Raw genomic sequence first — 22,827 nt, 5'->3', positions numbered from 1 at the left:
TCATTTTTAAAAATAAGAACAGAAAAGGAAAAAGGGCCAAATTTGGCATTTAGCCCGGACTTAAACAAACATTTGCAGAAATGACGGGATATTCTTATGGTGGTAAAAGTTTAAATTATTAGCAATTACGCAGGACTGGACATCTTCTTCTCTTCTAATTTCTTTGCTGGAGCACTTCAGTTATTTGCATTGGACGTAACCCAGAACAGAACAGGACCTGCTGTGTTGTCGTTGCTTTTTGCTCAGGTTAGACGGAGGTGTTGCAGTGGGAAAGGCTGATGTGTTGGCTGCCGGGGCGTTCGCTTGTCCTGCCCGACCAGAGGAGACATGCGCTCGCTGCCTCCTAAGCCTCAGCTCACAGCCTGCTGTGCTAATGCGTTTGTCCTGGCATCAAACGCTGGCACTGCCACTGTGAGCCTCTCACTCAAATGTTAGAGAAAAGAATTACACTTCTGAGACCTAATTATTTTTAAGCGTCTTTTTTATATAACTGTGAGCATGAAGCTTCAGGTTTTTTTGTTTTGTCTTGTTTTTTTAAAGAAAGAATGGGGATAATGCCATGAAGCAAACAATTAGATTTTAGTTAAGCTTTAAGTTTGCCTTGCTTTGAAATTCTGCAATGCCTTGGAATGATAGTTTTTACATCTCCATCATAGGTTGAACAAATTACTTTTCGTAACTGTGTTTTGTCTGTTTATTATAATCTATTCCTTTTATTTAATGTCTTGTTAAAGAAAGTCTCTTTGCAAAGTATTTTAAATTCTGAGCTTTCTTACTGATTAAACTTATATTTTTCAAAATTATGTGGTACTTGACACACCTATTCAAAGGAAAGTTAGTTTTGCTTTTTAGTGCTGTTCTTTTACTTTCGATTTCAGATGACATTTCTGCAACAAGCAACTCTTTTGATTTCTTTAGTAGTGTTCAGACTTTGCTCTTCTTGAGTTGAATGCAACTTTCCTTTTAGCCCAGATTTTGAATCCTTCATGGCCAGGCTGCAGGAATGTTAGGAAACAGAATGAGGTTCCCAAACAAGCTTGGCAAATTGAAGAACCATCTGAGAAGGTAAGGTGCTCCTCAGTTAGGACAGATGTAAAAGGCTGTATCCTGAATCTTGGTTGTACTGGTTTGTCCAAGAAGAGGAATTTCTGCATGGAGATACCTCCCATAACACAGATACCCACCACCCATTTCATTTTTCAGAAGCTGGGAAAAGACCATATTTGGTCTTGATAACCTGTTGGTTATTGCTTGTGTGTCATTTAAACCATAGTGGTTCATTTTTTTTTTTTGGTGAATATTTATTTTACAATCTAGCCATAGATGGGACCTTTTTCACCTTACAGTAGTTCCCTGGCCGTAATTGCGAGGCTCTTTCACTTAACTGTGTTTGTGCCCTCTTAGTTGTTTCCAGCTACCGGCACCTGCTGGCAATGCCTGCAGCAGCCGCTCACGAGCGGGAAGCATCTCACCAGTCGGCCGTGAATTCCCTGAACAGAGACACGCTCGGGTACACTAACCGCATGTGCTGCCTGCCTCTAGATAAGTACAAGTTCTCTTGCCAACCAGAGGTATCTTTCTTCTTTCGGTTGATATTTGCCCACTCAAAGTCTATTTTTTATTAATATTAGACTCCATGACTGACATGGGCTTATACTCCAGGCTTGAAAGCACAGCCTTGATTCACAACTGAAGTGAAAGCAAACAATAGGAATTAAGCAATAAGTTGTTTCAGGTGTTAGAAATGTTTAGGAAAATTGGTCCCTGCCCCACGTAGCTGTTCTTGGAGTATATGGTCAAGAATGTAATCCAAACCAGCCGGAAAAGAGGAGTTTTAGTCCTCTTCCGTTCCTAAACCACTGTTGCCTCTGCTTTGTCAGTGTGTGTCGGGGGCATCCTAAATAAAGGAATCGCTCAGGAATAAAAGCTTGTGGTGTAGTGGTTTCCATGCAGGTGGAATTTGAATTACGCCAGTGTTTTGCATATATATTTAGCATATTTTCTGCACTGTTCAATTCTAGCTAAATAAATAGTGCTTGGTAAATATGTGAGTTGTCAAATGCCAGTTAAATTTGTCAAATAATTCATACCGCATATATTTGCTCTGAAGCACAGCTACCCCTAATATAAAATAGCATACGTTCATCAACGTTATGCTGTTGATGTTGTTGCTCTTTTAGTCCTTTAAAGGACTAAAAGATAGTGAGAGCTGATGAACTGTGCATTTTTCACCCAGTTTATTGTTTTGATCCTTTGGTTTTTGTGCATTTGGGTGGGAGAGGCAAAGGGGAGAAGAAAAGAAATGTCAATCCATTCACTTCTCTTGCTTATGAGTGAACAGTCTCCCAGTCTGTTATCCTGTGTTGTGAGAATTTGGTTTCAGTATCCCAAGACAAGCCCTTGTAGAAAACTAAACTGCTTGAAACATCTCAGCTTCAGCTGTGAAAGATCTCAGCATTGCTCCTCAGGGCAAATGCCCAGTTGTGCTCCTCAGGGCAAATGCCCAGTTGTTCCTTCAAAATTACCCATGTTGGTATTTGAGTAATCTTAATTCTCACAGGAGTCTGTCATGAGGGATAACGAATTTCTAAGGAAACTTTTTGGTGAAATAGCTGCTATTTGCCTTCCCAGGTACCCTTCTGGAAAATGAGCATGTGAGATATATCTCCATGCATTTAACCAGAGTCCGGTCATCACTTTCAAAAGTGAAAAACCTTCTAAAGAGAAGTTAGTGATATAATCCAAGTATTAATTATGCGGTGTTGCAAGATCTGGGAAAATACAGAGGTGCTGGCTAGCTGTGGTGGTGACTGTGTCTGGGGTCAGGCTTTCTCCCTCTGAGGGGAAGGCACAGTGGTGGGGCTGGAGCTTCTGTTGTGTCTGTGGAGTATTTGCTCTGGGATAACTAAGGGAGGGTGGCTGTCTTGCAGGACCTGTGAGTTTCACTATCATCAGATTGACTTTTTACACACACACACACAAAATCTGAGACTCTAAGGGCACTACTAACAGCACTGACCAGGTACTTCTAATGATCTAAATGGGGTCCACTGGGTAATCACAAGGCTGGCTTGCTCCTTCCAAGAGCTGGGCCTCCTCCGTGCTGGTCCCATTGCTTTCTTGCAATGGGCCGGAGACTTGCTCAGAGCCAAAGCATCTGTTTGCACTTTCTCTCTCCATATATCCGAACCCTTGAACCCTGGTCCTTTGTAGCTGTTAGAAAGTAAGACACTGAGGGATAAGAGACAAATCCCCTGGCTCACTGACCCATCCGTTCTCTCACCAAAGCTTCCTGCACACGTGAAATAAATGAAAGTACGTCACAGAGAGAAAAAAGGTCAAAACACAGCTAACAGCTAAGCAGATATCCGTGGATTATAACTGCTGGCACACTTACCCTCTGACAGAAGATATCCTACCCTCCAGAAAATTGGGCTCTTTGGGATATGGAGCAATAGATGCCAGCTATGCACAAGGTTGAGACCTCAGACGCTGTCTGTGTGTCTTCCAAATTACTTAGCTAATGCAGTGTAAGATCAGTTCACCAGAAGCACTGAGGGACACTGAAGTTCTGGGAAGTTGCTGCTGCAGAGCATGGGAGGTAAAGAGCAGGATCCGAGATTCTCCATCAGAATAGTGAGAGACTTGTGCAGGAGAGGCAGGAGAAGCCAAACGCAGGATACTTCCCATTTACCCATCCCAGGTGGCCTTGCAGTTTACTAGCATGTAAAGTGAATAACCAGGTCCGTACAGTGGCCTGAAGAGAGAGCTCTCAGGCACACCCCAAAAGCTGGAGAAGGCCACAGCCTGCTGCATTGTTTATGCTCTTCTTCAGTACTATGTCTCAGCGGTATGGCCTAACCTTTACCTCTCTCGCTTCAGTGAGGATACTAGAAAAACTGTTTTCTTAGACAAGTTGTAGTGTTGGGTGACAGAAGTGGGGCGTTGAGTGTGCTGCTGATGTTTCAGTCAATGTCTCTACCAGGATATGAGTGATATTTTTAAATTCCACTGGGAACAGGCTCTTTCTCCCTCTCTGGACAGTGGGGAGAGCAGAACGGAAGAAAACACCTGGGCTGGGTCTTTGGTGGGAACAGACAGACAGATCTCCCACCAAAGTCTGCAGGACTGAGATAGCAACTAGTTGCATCCTACAGAGCTGAAGAAAAGCCATTGTGCCTCAGCTCCAGGGATAATCCTGCATCACTGGTAGGACGATAGTGTAACACAGAGGAATCCTTTACGGATACCAGGTGGAGGATCTAACCCACTTGGCTATGTGATTTCATTTGTACGGAGGTCTTGTCTTGCAGGAGATATTCTCTCTGGCAGGGATGAGCAAACTTAGAAGCCCATCATTTGCCATCCATCTGTGAGATGTAAGGTGTAGAGATATGGGTAGACTTGCCCCCCTTCTTCTGGACGAAGAATCTATGACCAGGGAAAGGGTCTCAGGGTCTCCACTGAGATTTGAATGAAGTCTAGGTCAGAACTGTCTTAGCTTGATTTAGATAGCAAATGAGACCAAGTGAGGGGGAGGCTCTTGCATGGTTGTGTTGACTGATGAAAAGGCAGGGGAGGAGGTGGTGGGAAATACAATACACTTCTCAGGCCATGGAAGGGTCCACTTGTCCCCAAGAGGTACAGGGTGGAAGAAGTTATGGGAGAACAACATTTCAGCAGTAGCAGTAGCATTTCTCCAAGTCTCTTAATGATGGTTTAGAGCTAAAGAAGGAAGGGAAGATAACTCTGGGTTATTTAATGATTGCATCCTGTACAACATGGAGGAAGGCAGGATGTATCTGTGTGAATCAGCCTGTTCTTCAGGGACATTCTTGTTCGAAGGCTTCAAGCTATCTCAGGACAGCGGAGCAGCAGCCACGACCATTATCCCTGCCCCCAGCGACCTTTCTAGAACCTACAAAACCCAACAAAACCTTTCTAGTGTTTTGTTGATTGCTCCAAAGTGCTTAGAGGTAGCTGGGACATTTGATACTCAAATCCTGCATCTCCCTTTGCTGGTAGGAGTGGTTTAAGGAATGCAACCCACACCAAATGTGTGGCCTAACTCACCACACAGGTGCACTGGATGTTCAGCCCAGGTAAAATCTCACCCTCAAACATCAAGAACTGGGAAAAGAGGTTGTGTTGAATCATGGGTTAGATGTTGTCCTTTGCACCAGGAGATGTGAGAGTCTGGCAACAGGGAAATTTCACGCACAGAGACACTTCGTGGCCATCAGTGGACCTTTGTTGCTAATGGATGAAGTACCTGGTCTGTTGTGAGTGGCTAAAAATCCTGTAGCTGCACAGGAAGGAGACAGCCCATTCACTGTTTCAGGACTACTTCACTGCAGGCCAAATGACACCTTTTGCAGGGAGGGGGAAATTGTTGCTCCTGAGATCAGCTGAGCATATGTAACAGGGAAAAGATGTTTCAGCAGTATCTCAGAGCCCAAGTCTGCTGGATTCTGCTAGGTGCTGTACAGACAGAGCAAAAAGTCTGCTCCTGCTGTTAAGAAAGTCTAGGAAGTGTGTGTGAAGCCTGCTAGAAAGGATGCAGCAGTACCTGAAGGCTTTTAAATCAGCCTTTGAAATATAAAGCTTTGTAACTTGAGTGTTTTAGCCTAAGACAGCAAAAAAGATGTTAAGGAAAGAAAAATCAAAGGAAAGGACCATACATGAGAAGCTGCAGAAGCGATGAGCTTCAGAGATAAAACTGATGCACAGAACAGGACCAGACTGACTCAAGGAGCCACAGGGTTTTAAAAATTAGGCTAACAAAATTTCTAAGCAGGTAACAAGTAGAGCATGGCAGCTTGCCATATGTGTACTATTACATCTATATAATCAGATGGCATTTGGCTCAGGGTCATGCTGAAGCTCCTGCTTGCTGGTACTGGACAACTTCCCTGTCATTTACCTTCTAAAGCCTGGACAAGATGAAGTGTTAATGCACTGCCCACCTTAGTCTGCAACACCTTACAAGGTATGAAAAACTAACTGTTGTGGTTCTTTCTTTTTGCGAAAGTTGTAGGAAATATGGTGCATATGTAATTTTAATTCACCTGCTCTATTCCATAATAAATATTTCCAGTAAAGGTCTTTTACAGTCAGTTTCTCAGAATATGTTGGTTTTCTAAAAGCCAATTTTCTTGCACATACCTGGATCCCAGCTCATGTTGTCAGTGACCTGCAACATGCTCACAGAATAGCGGATTCCTGAGAGAAGCAGAGCAATGTGCTTGCAGAGAGCTGCACAGAAATTTGCCTTTCTTCCTGGAGGCCATCAAGAAAATGTCAGGGAGTTTGTGCAGCCAAGGAAACTGCTGGACTAGAAAGCAGAACTGGAGGAAAGGACTCGGCAGGCACACAGCAGGATTTCCAGTCTTTTTTATTTGTCAAATCTCAAGATTTTCCCTGAATATTTTGTCACATGAGCACATAAACATGCATTTGACTCACTGCATCCCCCTTACGCTGTGAAATACAACTTGTAGAGCACTTTGGTCAAGAGCTGTGGCAGGTATGCAGCTGAAGGGCTATGGAGCGGCAGATTGTACAGAGGTGGGAAAGCAGCTGAGTACTAACAGGCAGGTGGCATTTGTGTGGACACCAGTGGCCTTTTGGCGTCTGGGTACACATACGTATGCACACCTGTCTTCTGAGAGTCCGTTGTAGTCTTTGTGAGCCTTGGCTTTTAGTGCTGTGATCTCTTCCTCAGCTAATTACATTTTTACCCAAGAAGGATGACTGTTTCCCAACAGGCCCTCTTCTCCTTGCTGCTTATTCATTAGCAGATAGCATAAGCCTGCAGTTTGCGTACCTGCTATAGATGCCGGGAAGGGCAGTGATACCACTGCTGTTAGGGGTCCCGCAAAGCGTTCGTCCTACCACATGCTGTTGGTGAGGAGGCAAGTGCCTCCACAGCGTGGCTGAGATCCCCACTGTTATCTGCCAATGTCGTAAGCATTTGTGAAGAGCAGGTAAGGTAGGCTAGAAACACAGATTCTCTTTCCACACAAATGCTGTTTAGAGACAGCAAGGAACATTTCTTGTTACATAAAATGTATGCATGCTGCTGAGGCAAACATCTTCAATTTTTAATACATGTTTGTAAATAATGATTTATCCTACGTGTCTCAAGCCAGGAGTGTCTAACTCACTAGCTGTGAAAAGCAGGCACTTCATGGGAGAAAGAAAAGCAGCATATTGTGCAGCAGCTGTTTCATCCTCTTGTGATCATATGAGTAGCTTGACTCTGAAGTCGTGCTACTTTTCGTCCCAAACTACACCTTTCACAATGACTTGTTCCCCACATTTCATTATGGGCCACAGAAATGCTGGTTCTCTCCAGTGCTCCCAGTCTTTCTTGTCCACGTGCTCTATATACTCCAACAAGCTTTCCTGTAGGTTCCACACAGCTTTAACCGGTGGGTCCTGAAGAAGCAGCAAACAATAAATTTTGCAGCACTGCAGTGTGAATTGTCTTTGAATGGTGGTTTCTGGGTCAACGTCAGCTTGCTGAAAATCAAGTGAGAACACTTTTCAAAGCTTTGTAATGCTATGTTGATGTAACGTTACATTGCCTCCCTGCTCTCGTTCTGTGCAACTGCTCCACATGAACTAAGCACTGAAGAACTTGATTTGTCAAAGCTGATGGTACCATTCGAGTGGGACAGGCAGGGGTTCCATGGTCACTTTAAAGGTTCTTTCATTTACTAAGTCCTGGCTTCTGGACTGTTCCAGCATCCACCAACTGTCTCTATTTCCTCATAGAGAGATCTGCAAACAGCTTGATAAGGATGAGCTTTCAGAAAGGCCCAGCAAGCTGCAAAAGGAGGAAGCTGCTCTTTGGAAGCTTCATATATACATGATATGACATATATATATATGTATTTCCCATTAAAAACCCCCACTAGACTATAGTCCATTTGGATAGCAAGTACCAGGGCTCTGTGCACACCAACAGCCTCTGCAAGCTTTCCCCTGCCTCCCCAGGGGTCTGGCTGCTTGCGTTCAGGGTCAGCTCTGATATAGCATGGCCATATAACCTTGGATTCAACTGCTACGAAAACAGCTAAGCTGGCAGAAAGGGTGGTGTGAGAAGGAGTTATGAGAAGCCTCATCTCCACCCACAGACCCTCCACCACTTGGCCCAGGAGCTGATGCAAGCTCAGTGGTGGCTGGTTGCTTGCCTGAGCTGTGATGTTGGGATGCCTGCGCCCAGCCTTGCTGTCCCTGACCCACAGGCCGACTTCCCAGCTCGGTCTTGACCTGCCTCGTCACTGTGGGTTTGCCCGGTGATCACTGGTCTGCGGCTGACCCTGATCACCACCCCCGGCCCTGCTCTTTGCACCTTGCTGGGGTCTGGTAGGGCTGTGCCCTTGCTGGTGAGGGCACTGCCCTGCCTGTCCTGCCGTTCCCCACTGTTCCCAGCGCAGCTTTGTATCTCCCTTACAAGGTTACATGCCCCTCTATGCATGCCTGTGAGAATATTTGAGAGTATATGGGCTGGAAGACCCTCACCACAAGTGGAAAACAACCCCAAGCAGAAGGGAGACCTCCCATTTTTTTAAATACCAAGCTGCGCAGACATGCCAGAAAATTGAACCACTGCCCCTGTTCCTGGGCTGTATCTTTACTCACCAGGATAATTCTGCTGTAAAACTCATCGTTTTCGCAACAGGAATATCTGAAGAGATTCCTTATGTCTTGCATCAGCCCCTACAAACCAAGCACAGTACAAAGCAGCATGTGGTGTGGCCAGCAGTACAGTCCCCGAGCACTGGGAATTTTTGTTTCTCAGATTGTGTCAATCAGCAATGGAGAAGCTGCCTGTTTCAGCTTTGGAGGAAGGTCCCATAAAAGAAACACAGGGCTGGAAAATGCTTTCTGCACTCGTATATGCACCTCAGCCAGCTGGACGATTCAGACATGCAGTGTATGTCTGTGTATCATGGGACACAGAAAGGTTGCTGGAGCTCGGCTTTCCACACACCCATCCCTCTCAGCTCATAAGTTATCCCCACTGTCATTGCCAGTATATTTTTAGCAGTGTCCCTAGCAGAAGCTAAGTTCTACATGAATGGCAGAGGCAGATGGCCCTTTTATCCCACTGCCCGGGTCCAGTTACACAGAAACATAAAGTACCTGTTTGCTGTTGGTCGCAGTGTCATTCAAAGTTGGAATGCCAAGAATTTCAGATATTTTAGCTATTCTCTCCTGTATATCTTTCTCACAGGCATCAAACAGCTTCTGCAGCACAAAGACAACAGCTGATTACAACAGCAATCACACTGAAACGAGAGGTGTAGTGTGGAAAGCGTGTGCTGAAACCACGTCTGCATTAGAGTAAATTGTAGGGCCACTAACTGATTGAAATATGTCTTCAATACCTGGGAAATAAAGTGTTTCATTGAGCTGTTTGCATGTTGAAGCCCATTCTTCAGCTTTATCATCACAACCAATGCTAATAATGGCCTCATCTCTGTCTTGTCCTTTAGGGTGTATCATTTTGGTATTTTCCTTCAGATCCCCCCAACATCAGAGCAGTGAGTCAGACATCAGAACGAGGTCTCCCATCTAGTCCTTAAAGCATTAACCATAAGGAAACTGGACTACGTTTTCCCACTTGTGCTTAATATGGGTGAGATATGGGACTGGGATTTGAATGTGCCCTTCTGAAAGGCAGGAGGAAGCAGGTCGCTGTCAGTTTGCTCTCTACAGCATTACGCAGGCCCTGCTGGACTGGAAAATCAGAGACCCAAACTTAGTCCCCAGCCCTGTCTAATACAGAAATACTAATACTCAAAGCCTACTGTACTGGCTACACCATATTGATCTGATAAAAGTCAGATTGAGAAAACGGCATGAACAAACCTTAATTATGTTGCTGCCAGTTTTATACGTCCAATAGGAGGCTGCGGAGCTCCTGAGTTTTTCCCAGTCCTGTAGCCTGAGCATCTCATACCTCTGCAGCACAGCAGACAAACGTGAAGGGTCATTCATGTTCTCAGAGTCCTTGTGCATGCCCATTGCTTTAGACAAGAGCTCTTTGTTTCTAGGGCAAGAAGGATATTAAAAAACGTAGCTAAGACAAGATGAAACAATGAATAAGCATAACTATTTTACAGCATGTTATGAACCTATTTCGTGAATCCCGTGTTTTCTACAATGCACTTTTTTACATAGCTGGCAAGCAGCTTTCGGTGGGAAATGGTGCTTTCTCAGCTCACTTTTGCGTGATCACAGCAGAATCTGGTCAAAGAGCGGCATTTTGTCTATGTCATTGTAGGCTGATTCCCAGGGTGAACATGCTAATATTCACCCTGGGAATATCTCCTTCCCTTTCCAGAACAATGCAAGCCATCTTCTAGAAATCAGTTACAAAGAGGTGCTGGCAGGTTGAAAGTCTGGGGAGAAGGTGTCTAGGCTGTCTGCTCAGAAACGAAGAGTCCCTAAGGACTGGAGGAAGCAAGAAGTATGTCTCTTCAGTGTAGAAGCACACATTGGATCAGAAATCTGAATAAATACCTTACCTTGCCTCTAGCTCTGTGATCTTCTTTTCCAGCTTCTTATATTCCTCTTCCTCTTGAAGCTCTGTTTGGGTGACCTTTCCAGGAACTGCTCTGAAACAGATTTCTTTTGTGAGATCTCTTTATTTGTACTTGGACACTGGGACAACAGTGGACTTGCCCCTATTGAATAGTCTGAATTCCAGCAAAAAAGCTGTGAGGTGGGAAAGTGCAGAGCACCCAGAAAAAACTCCAGGGGAGCTTAACAACCTCCCCTGAAAGCCCCCACCTAGGATTCATGCTCAAAGCAAGGGGAAAGCTATTTACATCAGAAGAAAGGGAGGTGGGGTTGTGCGGATCAGAGGTTGAAGGCTTGAAGAAATCACAGGTGTTGTCCACTTGTTAGAATCTACTCTCTTCTTTTCTCTAGTTGTTTTCTCCATCTTTAACATCAAAACATTATCATCAAACATCCCAAACCCTCCTGAGAGTTCTGTTCTCCTGGATTCCTTTCTCCATAGATGTCTGGGTAATGTCAGTCTCCTGTTCCTCCAGCGAGTGAAATTCTCCCGTTTCCACTGCCTGCTTTTTAGGTGATACTACTAGAGCTTAAAAAAGCACTCTTTACATGATGACCCTAGGTCGATTGCAGACTCACACCCTAAAAGTGCTGGAAATTTTTTGCTTTTTATCATTCACCAGAGGTTTTTAAAGATTGTGTCATCTTCTGTATTACAGATCTCAGAACAAGTATATGCAGCCCTCGTATAAAGGAGACCTCTTGTCCCATGTTTCTTTCCCCTCTTTTCAGAGTAAGCCATACCATCTTATATTAATATTCTGATCTTGTGAATTATCCCATCAAGTTTCTGCTCTGTCAATTAAATTACCTTCATTACTGCACACAGAAATGTTGTGTTCAGAGCTTGTCTAACCTTGGAGGTGGTAGATGTATTGTGCATAGTGGAGGAAGATGACTGGCTGTGGGTAAAAGGACAATACCGAGAAGAGGAAATTCAGAAAAACCCAATACTCACTCCTGATAGCTCCTGTGTCCCTCCTGGTAAAGACAATAAGGGTTGCTGATCTGCTGCATCTTGCAGTGATCAGATGCAGTATGCTTCCTAGAGATGGAAGAAAACAATCTATGTTAAGCAGACAGACCTGGGAACAAACCAAGAATGAGGACCTGAATTTGGGAGGTGTAATCTGGATCTAGACTGGTTTCCTGACAGCCTTCTGTAATTAGGCAAACAAACTCAGGCACACGAGTGACTGAGCTTGGTCATCGTTTGAATCTAGGTCCAGCATCTGGGAACCCTTGCCTTACATCAGCCCAAGTCTCAAACTTGAACCACTCCGGAAGAAAGCTCCAAGGTTTCAGAAAGTGTAAGTATTCCTCCACTACCAGGCTACCCATGACTGCAGACCTGCAAACCCTTCATGACCCCACAGATACTCCAGCCATGATCAGAAACTTTAGAGTACCACAGCCTGTCTTCACGGAAATCCCAACAGGAAAGCCTCTTCTCCACAAAGCTGTTCAGGAAGGGTGTGGAAATCCAGCTATACTATTTGAAGTTTATTCACTCCTGGCCTTGGACACTGAGAATTATTTATGTTGTCGTTTTATTCCCAAGATGCTATTATTTAGGCTATTATTTCTTTTTCTTTCCTCCTGATTAACAACTTCCCTTCTTCTTGCCAGTATCCCAGCCACTATGCCTTCCCTCGGTGCTTGCCTAGCTCATAAGAGGGCAGTTTTCACGACAACAACCCAGGACTGCCTCTGCACACCTACTCAAAGTGTCCTCAGAGCTGGTTTTACCACCTCCCCTTTCTATATTAGGCTGGATGCCTTTATCTTGAGAGCTGCTGTTGTTAAGGCAGCCATTTCCTATTCAGAGAAGTATTTGCACAGAAATGAAAGTTCATCTCACAACATGACATGTTTGCATGTCCCGTGCCCTGGTCGTGTGCCCTGATCTGCACTCTAAGACAAACCTGTTTCAGAGGCAGCTCATGCCTGGCCATGACAATGCAGTCAAACAGGAGAATGAAAATTTGGTCTGCCCTGCAGGACAAAGCTGTGATAACCAAGGCTTGAGCATGTTTCAGTCGCAGTTGCAGAAACATTTATGATTTTTCCCCTCTTATATATATTCTTAATATAAAGAATCACATTACCCGTGGTCACTCTCCAGAAATTGTAGTCGAGTATCAACAGATTCAGACCAAACTCTTTTCTTGCTGTTCATCAGTCCATCAGGGGAAGAAAGAAATAATAAAACACATTACAGTCAGTAGGCAAGTATCCATTAAAGTCCTAAGAAATGCACAAGATAAACTTCCTCCCTCCAATTCCTGATTAGCCCATAGGGAAAGAAAAAACAGCTAGATACCAAAACTTCTCAAGGCCGTGCTTTGCCAGGTAGGTGGTTTGTGATTTTATGAGTCAGTACCAATAGTGCAAATAAAATACTGCGATAGCAGGCAGTACCAATAGTGCAACTAAAATACTCTGAAAGCATAAGATCTGTGTGTTATATGATGCAGATCAAACAGCTTCTGTAAATTGGCTTTGGGTTCCCCATATAGCCCAGACAAAATCTGGTGCTAACTCAGAGCCCTCCTTGTGTCTGGCTTATTTGTAATCTTCTGTCCGACCTGTCCTAGCATACGCTAGCCACAGTTGCTTGTCAGGGGCCACGCTAAACACTGTAATTTCTGGTCACCAGGCTCACTTTATTTCTTCTTCCACCTGCGTCAGCCTTTCTGCCAGCCCAGTACATAATTCCTCCAGCTTTGAAGTCTTGTCCCCATAGGCTGATGGTTTCCCCGGAGTGTCAACTATTTGTCTGAGGAAAAAAGAAAATGGAATTATTAAAACAAAGGGGAAAAAATCACATACTCTAAACAGGTACCTTATAAAAGACAGCCCTGTGAGAGACTGAAAGAGTTAATGTCTCAAACATTGTGGCGAGGTGAGTTGTGGTTTGTGTGGCGATGGCTGGGGCCGGCTAGCACAGGACATGGAGAGCGGGTCGTGGAGACCGTGTCGGAGGACGTGCAGTTCCGTGTTCTGATGTACTTTACAGAACGACTTACCATATATGCCCAGAGGTCACACAGAGTTTATCTGAGGAAGGGACTTACCACCACCTGAGAGACCCCTCGTGATGACCACCACCACCACCACCACCCCGGCTGGCACCTGCGCAGAAGATTGAGAACCTTCTGGGACAAGAACCATATAAAACCTCAAGGGCCGTAACCGGAGATGGGGACTAGATTATAAAAGACCCATCCCCATGGAACCAGGTGTGCACCCATCACCGGAGGATTGGCATACCTGTCATAATCATCGTGGGATCCAAGAGTCGTAATATCTCTCTTTATCTCTCTCTGTCTTTCCTTTTCTTTCGTTTCCTTTCCTTCTTATAGATGTTCCAATAAGATTCCACCCTTGCCAACCCCTTTATGCTTTCCAAGTTTTTCAAGTTGATGTGTTCCACGTTCAAGTTACTTCTACCATAAATAAAGTGCCTAACTGATTGTTTGGTGTCGTTTCACCTTAATTTAGTCCGAGGGAATTTGCCAACCTGAGTCACTCCCAAGTGGGGTGGAGAGGGACCTGGCAGGCAAATGCTGACTCTGCCGTGTGGCTACCCGTATCATCCTCATAACCCTTAGACATAGATCATTGACCAAGTCTGAGACTAAGACTGGATCCAGCCGCGCCTAGACTCCTCTCTGAGAAGGAGTTTAGAAAGCAAAGAGGTCCTTTCTGAACCTCGTGGCTCAACGGGAAGGCCACCTCTTTTCCCTTAGCCACATGCCAGACTCACGTCCTTCATGTGACATATTCGGCATCACGATTTTACTTCCCCGGTGGGCCGTAACAAGGCCCGTGAGCAGAGGCTCCATGGCTACATCCATGCTAGCGAATAAATCGGAGTCAGGATAGGGGCTCCTGTGCACATGATGGCCCAGCACACTCCTGGATGCAGTTTTGGCACAAGTGAGCTAGCATTCTCCCAGATGATGCCTGGCACAGTGCAGAGCACTGCACAGGCCAGGGTTTGCAAAAAAATAGATGGAGGATTTGAGCAGTCATTAGGGCTGGGTGAAGTGGGCAGGATACAGGGACAACTCCTGAAAAACAAACTCAGCCCAGACCTGCAGAGTGTGGGGAACAGTAAATGCAGGTGGCTATTCTGCTGAAATCAACTTTGCAATGTATGGGTGTGGGGTTTTTTAATAGAGCAGAACAAAGCTATATGTTCTCAAGGTAATTTTCATTTCTACAACTGCTCTGTGCCCTATTTCCTAATGAGGATCCCAAACATCAAATATTACTGCAGAGATGATCCCAGGTTGAGGTGCTCCTGCAGCTCAGGTATAGGTGGAGCAGACAGCAAGCTCCTTCCTGCAGCAAGGCAACGTCAGAGAAAGCCCAAGTGTGAGGCTTCACCATCAGTTTATGCTAATCCAAGTCTGCATGGCTGCTTTGCAAGGGACTGTCCTGCCCCTCTCTCCCAGCACCTCCTCGCTCCTCTCCCGCTGAAATAGATTTTGGATTTGTTTACTTGGATGGATTCCTTTTCAGTTAAATCGCTTCATTTCCCGTCTCTCACTGAGGACATGTTTTTTTCTCTTTAAGTGCAACAATCCAGTATAAAATCTGCATTTAAGTCAGCCTTTCCCTGCAAAACTGTTGAGCTCAGAGACAAAGTCCCCGAAGTCCAGAATCTGTTACACTATACTGTTCTTTCCAATTTCTTTTCCTCTCGTACCCATTTAAGATCTGCCTCACCCTTTGGAACGGAACTGGAGCTGAATTTGAGGAAATTAACCGTCCCTGTGACAGATAGGAAGGATAGGAAGTAGAAAACAAAGCTTTCACTGAAATATTTCACAGTTGGGAAATGTTTGCAGTCCCTCATCGCAACTCCCCAAGGGACTTTGTAGAAATATTCAGACCTACTAAGGTTAAACTTGGTAAGTTCAGCCAGAGGCACCTCCTGTGCAACGTACCTTCCGCCTTCTGCAGCCATCCCTCTGGGACCGGCGCCCTTGGGCAGTCCTTCAAACAGCCTCGTCCTGCCGTAGGAAGAAAACTTGCCTGTGTCCATGCCTTTACAGCAGCAGAAAATGTTTGCCAAAATGATTGCTGAAATGAGCACTGAGATGAGTTCCCTGTGCTGCCAGGAGGGCAGGAAGCTACTGCGGCAGGCACTTTCTTGCTTTCACAAAGGGACTTTTCTGTGATAAGCCCTTCCTTTTTACAGGAAAAGGCACTCTTTCCTTGCACCATATTTAGGGTCATACCTCCCTCCAGCCAATAAAGTCAGGGGGGTGGCTTCACCCTGCAGCATCAGCCAGAGCGGTTTCAGTTTCCTCCCAGTCCCATCTGTTTACACCTCTGCAGCTTGCCGAGCCGTGCACGTCTGCACGGCTGTCGGCCATGGCCAGCAAGTCAGTCTTTGTCGTTGCAATAGATTTTGGCACGTCCTACAGCGGGTACTGTTTTTCCCTTGCTTCAGGTACAGACCAAATCCGCCAGGTGTACTGGGGAACAGAGCACGGGCTCAAGACCCCGAAGACGCCCACGTGCATCTTGTTCAACCAGAAGCTGGAGTTCAGGAAGTTTGGCTATGACGCTGTGATGAAGTACAAAAGCCTGCCCTCCAGCGAAGCTGACAACTGGTACTTCTTCCAGAACTTCAAGATGACGCTGTACAACACAGTAGGTGGAACGGTGACTGCTAATGGGAGTCAGAGCTATTCATTTATTTGAGGGGTGGGGGTTAGAGGATTTGGTGAAGAGGGCTGAGTAAATCTGGCTGATGAGGATGAATGAACAGAAATCAAGGGGCATTTTGAGGCACTGAAGAATAAATGATTTATTTTCTTAATTAGCCAAAGGCTTCATGGGCCCTTCCTTTATGGTCTAAAGACAATAAAACCTGATTGCACACCTTGATGAAGCCAAGTACTTGTTCTTAATGAAAAGCTGCCCTCAGTCCTTGACAGGGAACACGTGAAGCTTCTTGTAATTCAAAGGAGGTGGGAAACCTCGGGATCACCGTGTTATACACCTCCCTCTAGCTTGTCTCTCCCTCCCCTGAAATGGTATGCTGAAGCCAATTTAAGGGTGGCTGGCTGTCCTTCAAGCATGTAGTGGCTATCATTTCTCTCTGAAGGCTCTGTGCTAGTTCAGAATTGTTCACAGCTTTTTCTGCATTTGCTTGTTCAGCCAAACATTAGGCTACCTTAGGGCCTCCTTGTCTGGGCTCTGGGGTCTGGAATAACCCAGAGCAGAGGGCCAGCCCCAGATAAAGTCTCGTGTCTGCTCTTTGGCATCCCCCAGTGCTAAGCAATGAGCACTGAACTGGATGTGGGGGGCAGGCGGTAGGTGGGAGGTCTCTGTGAAGACTTCCCTCCCTGGGAAAGCTGGGAATGATGTGGTCTGTCACCGTGTCCGCTGTGGAGTGGTGGGTTCTCACTCACTTTCAGAGGGGGCTGGAGAGAGGTTTTAGTTCACCCCCATTTCTCTGCACCCAAGAAGAAAATGTTTAAAGGAAATTTCGTTACAGAATCACAGAACGGTTGAGGTTGGAAGGGACCTCTGGAGGTCATCTGCTCCAACCTCTCCTGCTCAAGCAAGGCCACCTAGACCTGGTTGCCCAGGACTATTGTCCAGCCCGCTTTTGATATCTCCAAGGATGGAGATTCCACAACCTCTCTGGGCAACCATTAGAAGGGCTGAGAGACAAGAAAGGGGAACATCCATTCCCAGACACATAAGTAGTTATTTCTGAATCTCCATAGAAAGTGTCCATGGAGGACATGTCATAACAGCTTCCTTATATCAACCTCTCTGTCACATCCCACCTGGGGGGCAGGGGGAAGTAAAATCATGATGCCGAATATGTCACATGAAGGACATGAGTCTGGCATGTGGCTAAGGGAAAAGAGGTGGCCTTCCCGTTTAGTCACGAGGTTCAGAAAGGACCCCCTTTCTTTCTAAACTCCTTCTCACAGAGGAGTCTAGGTGCGGCTGGATCCAGTCTTAGTCTCAGACTTGGTCAATGATTTATGTCTAAGGGTTATGAGGATGATAAGAGTAGCCACACAGCAGAGCCAGCATTTGACTGGCATATGACAATGCCATACACAGAAGTATAGGTGCAACCAGAAAGGTCTGAAGTCTCTATACATACATCTGGGAAATATATGGTGGTGTCACATAGAAAGTACGATTGTCCCCACTGGCTGTTCAGGAGGATCTACAGGGTCTTTACAAAATTTGGCCCAGGCGAAACAGCTGACTCATCAACCACATCGGTATTTTGCCTATTGAATCACAGATGTTGTGGGTAAGCGGTTTGGTAGCTGACCTGCGTCAATTAGGCTGCAGTTCACCGCAATACTGAAGCCATTGCTGAGAATTTACTCGGGTTTGGAGACAGGACCTCCTTCTGTGCCATATGTTGTGCAGTGCTCAGTGCGAAGGGGACAGGTCTCTTGCTGAGACTGCCACATGTGACCCTGAGACGTTGTTTTTTAGAAAGTCACTTCTGGCATGAAGCTGAAAGCCAGCAATGGAAAAACACTTCCTGCCCTGACGGTCTTTTCCGAAAGCCTGCGCTACCTGAAGGAACATGCCCTGAACACCATCCAAGAGGCCTCTTTCCAAACCGTCTGCGACCTGGAGGAGATCACCTGGGTCATTACCGTCCCGGCCATATGGAGCTCTGCTGCCAGGCAGTTCATGCGGCTGGCGGCAAAAGAGGTAAAAGCAGGGGTTATCCAACTTCCTCAGATTATCTTTGGACAACCTTTACCTATTGAGGCAGAGGAACTCCTCAACATTTAAACAACCTGTATTTCAAATTTCAGTCTATCGGGGAGAGAAATCTCCCACGTTGGGGCGGTGGGGGAGAGGATGTCCCAAACTGGCAGTAATAACCGCTCTGCCCTTTCTCCCCACCGCAGCGTAGAAATGAGCCCCACGGAGATCAGGGGTGCAAGAACCACCACCACCACCCCTGCGTGGGCTCCTGGGGTGAGAACAGCCTCCCTAGCAGGTGGCGTTCGTGCAGTGGTGATCTTGCCACCTTTCTTTGAACTGACACCTCTCTCTTGTGATTTTAGGCAGGGCTCATCTCTGACATGATTTCTGAGAAGCTGATTATTGCCCTGGAGCCAGAGGCTGCATCACTCTGGTGCAAACAGCTTCCACAGGAAGGGTTTATATCAGAAAACAGTGACAAGAAAAAGTTTGAAGACTCCCCTGGGATACAGTATGTTGTCGTTGACTGTGGAGGTAAAATTTTCCCTGTTTAACAGGTACCTTCTTTGCTGGGTGTGGAGCATGGCTGTTTCACAGTCTCCCCAAAGGTCTGCAGTGCAGTCCCAGAGCTTGGACTCCACTGCTGTGCTTGTCATGGGGCTTGTATTTTTATTTCTCACTTAATGAGATCCCATGGGCAGGCAGAAAAATGGGAGGAAAGGACAGCACTTCTAAAGGCCTGATCCATGGCAAATGGAAGTCTCTGAGTGTCTCATGCCATCATGCACTTCAGGCCAGACAGTCATAGCGAGAGCTCCTGCCATCACACCAGATCAGTCTGCACCATGTCCCAGCGGCAGCCACCGATGCGCGCCCACGTGCTGTTGTGTAGCCCGAGCTCACAGCCTCCTCCGTCGGAGCAAGTGTAGTGCCCAGTGAACTGACCAAAGAGATTAGTTAGCAGGCCCTGTAGAGTAAATCATTAAGAATATTTGATGGAGCCCTTCTCAGTAATTTCTCTAGTTTCCTGTGTGAGTTTTTTTGGTGTGACATGAATTTCCTGCCAAGAACAGTCCAGTGATTGTGAACAAATACTGGAAAGGCATCAAGAGGACCACAAGTTTCTGAGAGTCTCACCACCGCTGCTCATCTTAACTCAGAGCTTGTATATCAAAAGGCAGGAGTCAACTATCTACGTGAGGCCAGTCTCCTTTTGTGATTAGAAAGGAGATCGGCTTATGCAGGGAGCAAGTCAGAGCACCCAGCTCTCATCAGCAATTACTGCAGGAACCTTGAGAGACCAGGCTTGTAAACAGAAGTGTGTAAATTCAGGAAACCTAGATGTGTGCAGGCAATAGCGGAGGAGTGAGGATGAGAAAAGAAAGCAGCAGAAAAGCGCACTTGTAAACCAGGAGTTCAGAAGGTAACATTATATTCAGTGGAAAGTAAGGACCTCCTGTGCTTTAAAGAAAACAGCTAACTTCATTTGTGTTTGTCTGTGTGTGCTTAGGTGGCACAATAGACATCACAGTACACGAGATCCAAGAAAACCATTACCTGAAGGAGTTACACAAGGCAGCTGGAGGTGGATGGGGAGGCAACAGAGTGGATGAAAACTTCACTGATTTCCTCAAGAAAATATTTGATGATGGTGTATGGGATGAATATGTAAAGAGCCACCCTACTGAATTACAACATATGATGTACAACTTCAGTCTACAGAAATGCTCTGCTAGCAGGGAGGAGGTCTACATACATTGCTACTACAACTTGACCAGAGTGGCAGCGTGCAAGAAGGACATCTCCCACTTCTTCAAAAAAGTAGAAGGAGCTGTGTGGTGTGATGGGGTGATCATGATTACATATGAGAAAATGAAGAGCTTTTTTGACTACAGTATCAAAAATATCATTGGTACTTTGAGGGAAATTCTTGACAAGCCTGAGATGGCCACAGTCCAGTACATTTTGCTTGTGGGAGGCTTTGCGTCTAGCATCATCTTGAGAGATGCGATCCATCAGGCCTTTAGCAAGAACTATCATATCCTTTGTCCACTGGAGGCCCAAGTGGCCATTGCAAAAGGGGCTGTTTTATTTGGAGTCAATCCACACAGTGTTGCCTCAAGAGTCAGCGCTCGGACATATGGTGTAGCAGTAACTGCAAAATTTGATGGTGCTATCCATGACTTCCATAAACTAAGGGTCTCAAAAGCTGATGGCTATATGTATTGCACAGACCTCTTCAAGAAATTGGTGGGAATTGAGGAGTCAGTCAATATAAATAAAGTTGCCCACTATGATTTCTATCCAACAGAACCAGATCAAACAGAGGTATGCTTTTCTTTCTATTGTACAGAAAAGCAGGATGCTCAGTACATAGATGAGAAAGGGATGGAATGGCTTGGGTCCTGTATAGTTCCAATGCCAGACACAACGCTGGGGAAGAAACGCCAGCTGAAGATGGATATTAAATTTGGGCTCACTGAATTTAAAGCCACATGTACTGACATTACTTCCAAACAAAGTCGGGTAGTTATAATAGATTTTTTAGCTGTGTGAATGCTCAGTACATTGAGCAGAAGGTACAATAACTCAAGGGAGAGCATGGCTTTAGTGGGAGGCAGTAACTACTACAATAGAGAAGGTAAATGGACCATAAAGTCCATCATCCAGCCTTCTGCTCACACACGTAAACAGTTTGCTAGCCTGATTCTCTGGTTCCTTCCATTCCTCACCAACCACCCTTTCAGTCCAACACCTCTCCTTCTGTTGTATCTGACAGTAGGTTTAGCTGCTGCTTTAGCTCTTGTCCTTCTAGCTTAGCCCTGTTGTATCTCTGAACACAGTGGTCCATACCACAAATATAATAATCTGGACTCTTCCTGTGTTTGATACAAAGCTTCTGGACTGGTGTCTAACTTCCACATATACTGGCCCATAACTATTTATTTTAGCCTGATGTCTTCTTTCAGCTACACCGTCTTTTCCTCTGATATGAGGTCTCTTTACCTGGAGTCCAGATTTAACTCTGCCAGGGGTGACATTCAATGGATTTGAATTTTCTTCAGAACATCACTTATACAGACTGTGTGTAATTAAAGAGCTCTTGTCCCAGCAAGATACTCTGTGAAGCAGTAACTCAATGTAGTCTGGGGGCTTGTATCCGAAGTCTGTGGGAGTGTTGTTTCCATTAAACCATTGGGTGGTTTGATCTCATTAACTGGGCAGATACAAATGCCAGACTGTAACATTACAGATATAATAGTGCTTATGCCGCTGCCTGAGCCCCTCTGTCCAGCTGTGGGTACTCTCTACATCTCTGACTTGGGCTTGATATTTTCCATGTTCAGAAGCCCATTTGTTTGCCTCCTGCCTACAGCACCTGTGCACAGGTTCAGCACAGTGTGGCCTGCGTGAGCCCAAATTTGTCCAAGAAAAGGATGTGATCCTGCAGCGTACTGGGTCTGGCTGGGCTGGAGTTAGCTTTCTTCGTAGCCGCCCTTGTGCTGCTGTGTGATTTATGACCAAAACGGTGTTGATAGCACGCCAACGTTTTAGCAATAGCTGACAGTGCTTGCGCAGCGGCGAGGCTGTCTCTGCTTCTCGCTCTGCCCCTGCAGCAAGGGGGCTGGCGGCGGGAGCAAGGGGCTGGGAGAGGACACAGCCTGCACAGCTGACCCCAGCTGACCACGGGGATATTTCATACCCTGTAACCTCATGCTCAGCAATAAAACTGCGGGGAGTTTCTCCGAAGTAGCTATTGCTTGGAGGCTGGCTGGGCATCAGTCTGGTGGTGGGATGTGGTGACTACCTTTGTATCACTTGTTGGGGGTTTTTTGTGGTTTTTTTTTTTCCCCTTCACTAAGCGTGTAGAGTTGCCCTGCTGAACACTGTCCCGTCCCAATGCAAATACTTGGTTAGCTGGATACACTGCGTGAACTCAGCACTGGCATCTTTATTAGCTGTAATGACTGTGTTAGAATCACTGCTAGCCATGTACTTAATGCTGTCAATCATTAAAGCAGCATTCAGAGGATTAATCTGTACATATACTATACCCTATGATGTATAAGAGCTGAACTATTTTAATACATCACCTTTGTTTTCACATTTAAAATCTTACGCACGCAACAAAAGTATTCACAACTATCGTTTCTATCACGTCAGATGGCACCTGTCTTTAATCTATGTGAGGGCCGTTTTGGGTGGCTAGGTCCCAAGAAGCTGAGTAGTCCCGCTTTTTTCTTACCTTTTGGACTTGGTACTTTCACCCGTGCAAAGTGCAACACAGGTCCTCCCAGCCCACTACCACTCTCTGAACAGGAGACAGAAGTGCAGTCTGGTGGCAGCTGGGAACGCTGCATGTGTCTGCCCCAGGTCTTTCCCACCCGTGTGCTATGCAGGCTTTGGCATTCAGACGTTGACGCCAACAGTTGTGATTGCAGCTCCTAATTTTGCTTGTTTTGATGAGCTAGTAATGTTGATAACCTCAGATTACTGAACACGGAGCAGATA

The 22,827-nt window shown here is 45.7% G+C and overlaps 2 protein-coding genes and 1 long non-coding RNA gene across 3 annotated transcripts; 2 read left to right on the top strand and 1 right to left on the bottom strand.

Moving 5' to 3' along the window:
* The first annotated feature begins 934 nt into the window (after positions 1–934).
* On the top strand, positions 935–9,360 carry LOC142404666 (uncharacterized). The gene is made up of 4 exons (XR_012773932.1): positions 935–1,065; positions 1,405–1,510; positions 5,871–5,989; positions 9,245–9,360. It is a non-coding gene; the product is annotated as an uncharacterized LOC142404666 (long non-coding RNA).
* Positions 6,392–15,810, bottom strand: LOC142404665 (uncharacterized). The gene is made up of 9 exons (XM_075491661.1): positions 15,555–15,810; positions 13,262–13,375; positions 12,705–12,767; positions 11,555–11,641; positions 10,542–10,631; positions 9,883–10,063; positions 9,154–9,258; positions 8,650–8,727; positions 6,392–7,524 (listed from the first exon to the last, which is right to left on the bottom strand). Exons 1-9 carry the CDS (start codon positions 15,650–15,652, stop codon positions 7,273–7,275), a joined length of 1,068 nt encoding a protein of 355 aa, XP_075347776.1. The 5' UTR covers positions 15,653–15,810; the 3' UTR covers positions 6,392–7,272.
* Positions 15,811–15,976: 166 nt separating this feature from the next.
* LOC142404664 (heat shock 70 kDa protein 12A-like) lies at positions 15,977–21,758 on the top strand. The gene is made up of 4 exons (XM_075491659.1): positions 15,977–16,266; positions 18,091–18,315; positions 18,678–18,849; positions 19,826–21,758. Exons 1-4 carry the CDS (start codon positions 15,985–15,987, stop codon positions 20,869–20,871), a joined length of 1,725 nt encoding a protein of 574 aa, XP_075347774.1. The 5' UTR covers positions 15,977–15,984; the 3' UTR covers positions 20,872–21,758.
* The last annotated feature ends 1,069 nt before the right edge of the window (positions 21,759–22,827 follow it).

The sequence above is a fragment of the Mycteria americana genome, chromosome 1 (assembly GCF_035582795.1).
Source record: "Mycteria americana isolate JAX WOST 10 ecotype Jacksonville Zoo and Gardens chromosome 1, USCA_MyAme_1.0, whole genome shotgun sequence".
NCBI lineage: Eukaryota > Metazoa > Chordata > Aves > Ciconiiformes > Ciconiidae > Mycteria > Mycteria americana.
This window is presented reverse-complemented; position numbering and strand designations above follow the sequence as displayed.

What these genes read in the sequence shown, in the direction of transcription:
- LOC142404664 (XM_075491659.1), top strand. Translation starts at nt 15,985, where the DNA reads ATGGCCAGCAAGTCAGTCTTTGTCGTTGCAATAGATTTTGGCACGTCC. An exon ending in AGATGACGCTGTACAACACA is followed by an intron (nt 16,267 to 18,090) that starts GTAGGTGGAACG and finishes GTTGTTTTTTAG; the next exon opens with AAAGTCACTTCTGGCATGAA. An exon ending in TGTTGTCGTTGACTGTGGAG is followed by an intron (nt 18,850 to 19,825) that starts GTAAAATTTTCC and finishes GTGTGTGCTTAG; the next exon opens with GTGGCACAATAGACATCACA.
- LOC142404665 (XM_075491661.1), bottom strand. Translation starts at nt 15,652, where the DNA reads ATGGACACAGGCAAGTTTTCTTCCTACGGCAGGACGAGGCTGTTTGAA. An exon ending in ATCACAGAGCTAGAGGCAAG is followed by an intron (nt 10,064 to 10,541) that starts GTAAGGTATTTA and finishes TTCTTGCCCTAG; the next exon opens with AAACAAAGAGCTCTTGTCTA. An exon ending in TTTACAGCAGAATTATCCTG is followed by an intron (nt 7,525 to 8,649) that starts GTGAGTAAAGAT and finishes CTTGATTTTCAG; the next exon opens with CAAGCTGACGTTGACCCAGA.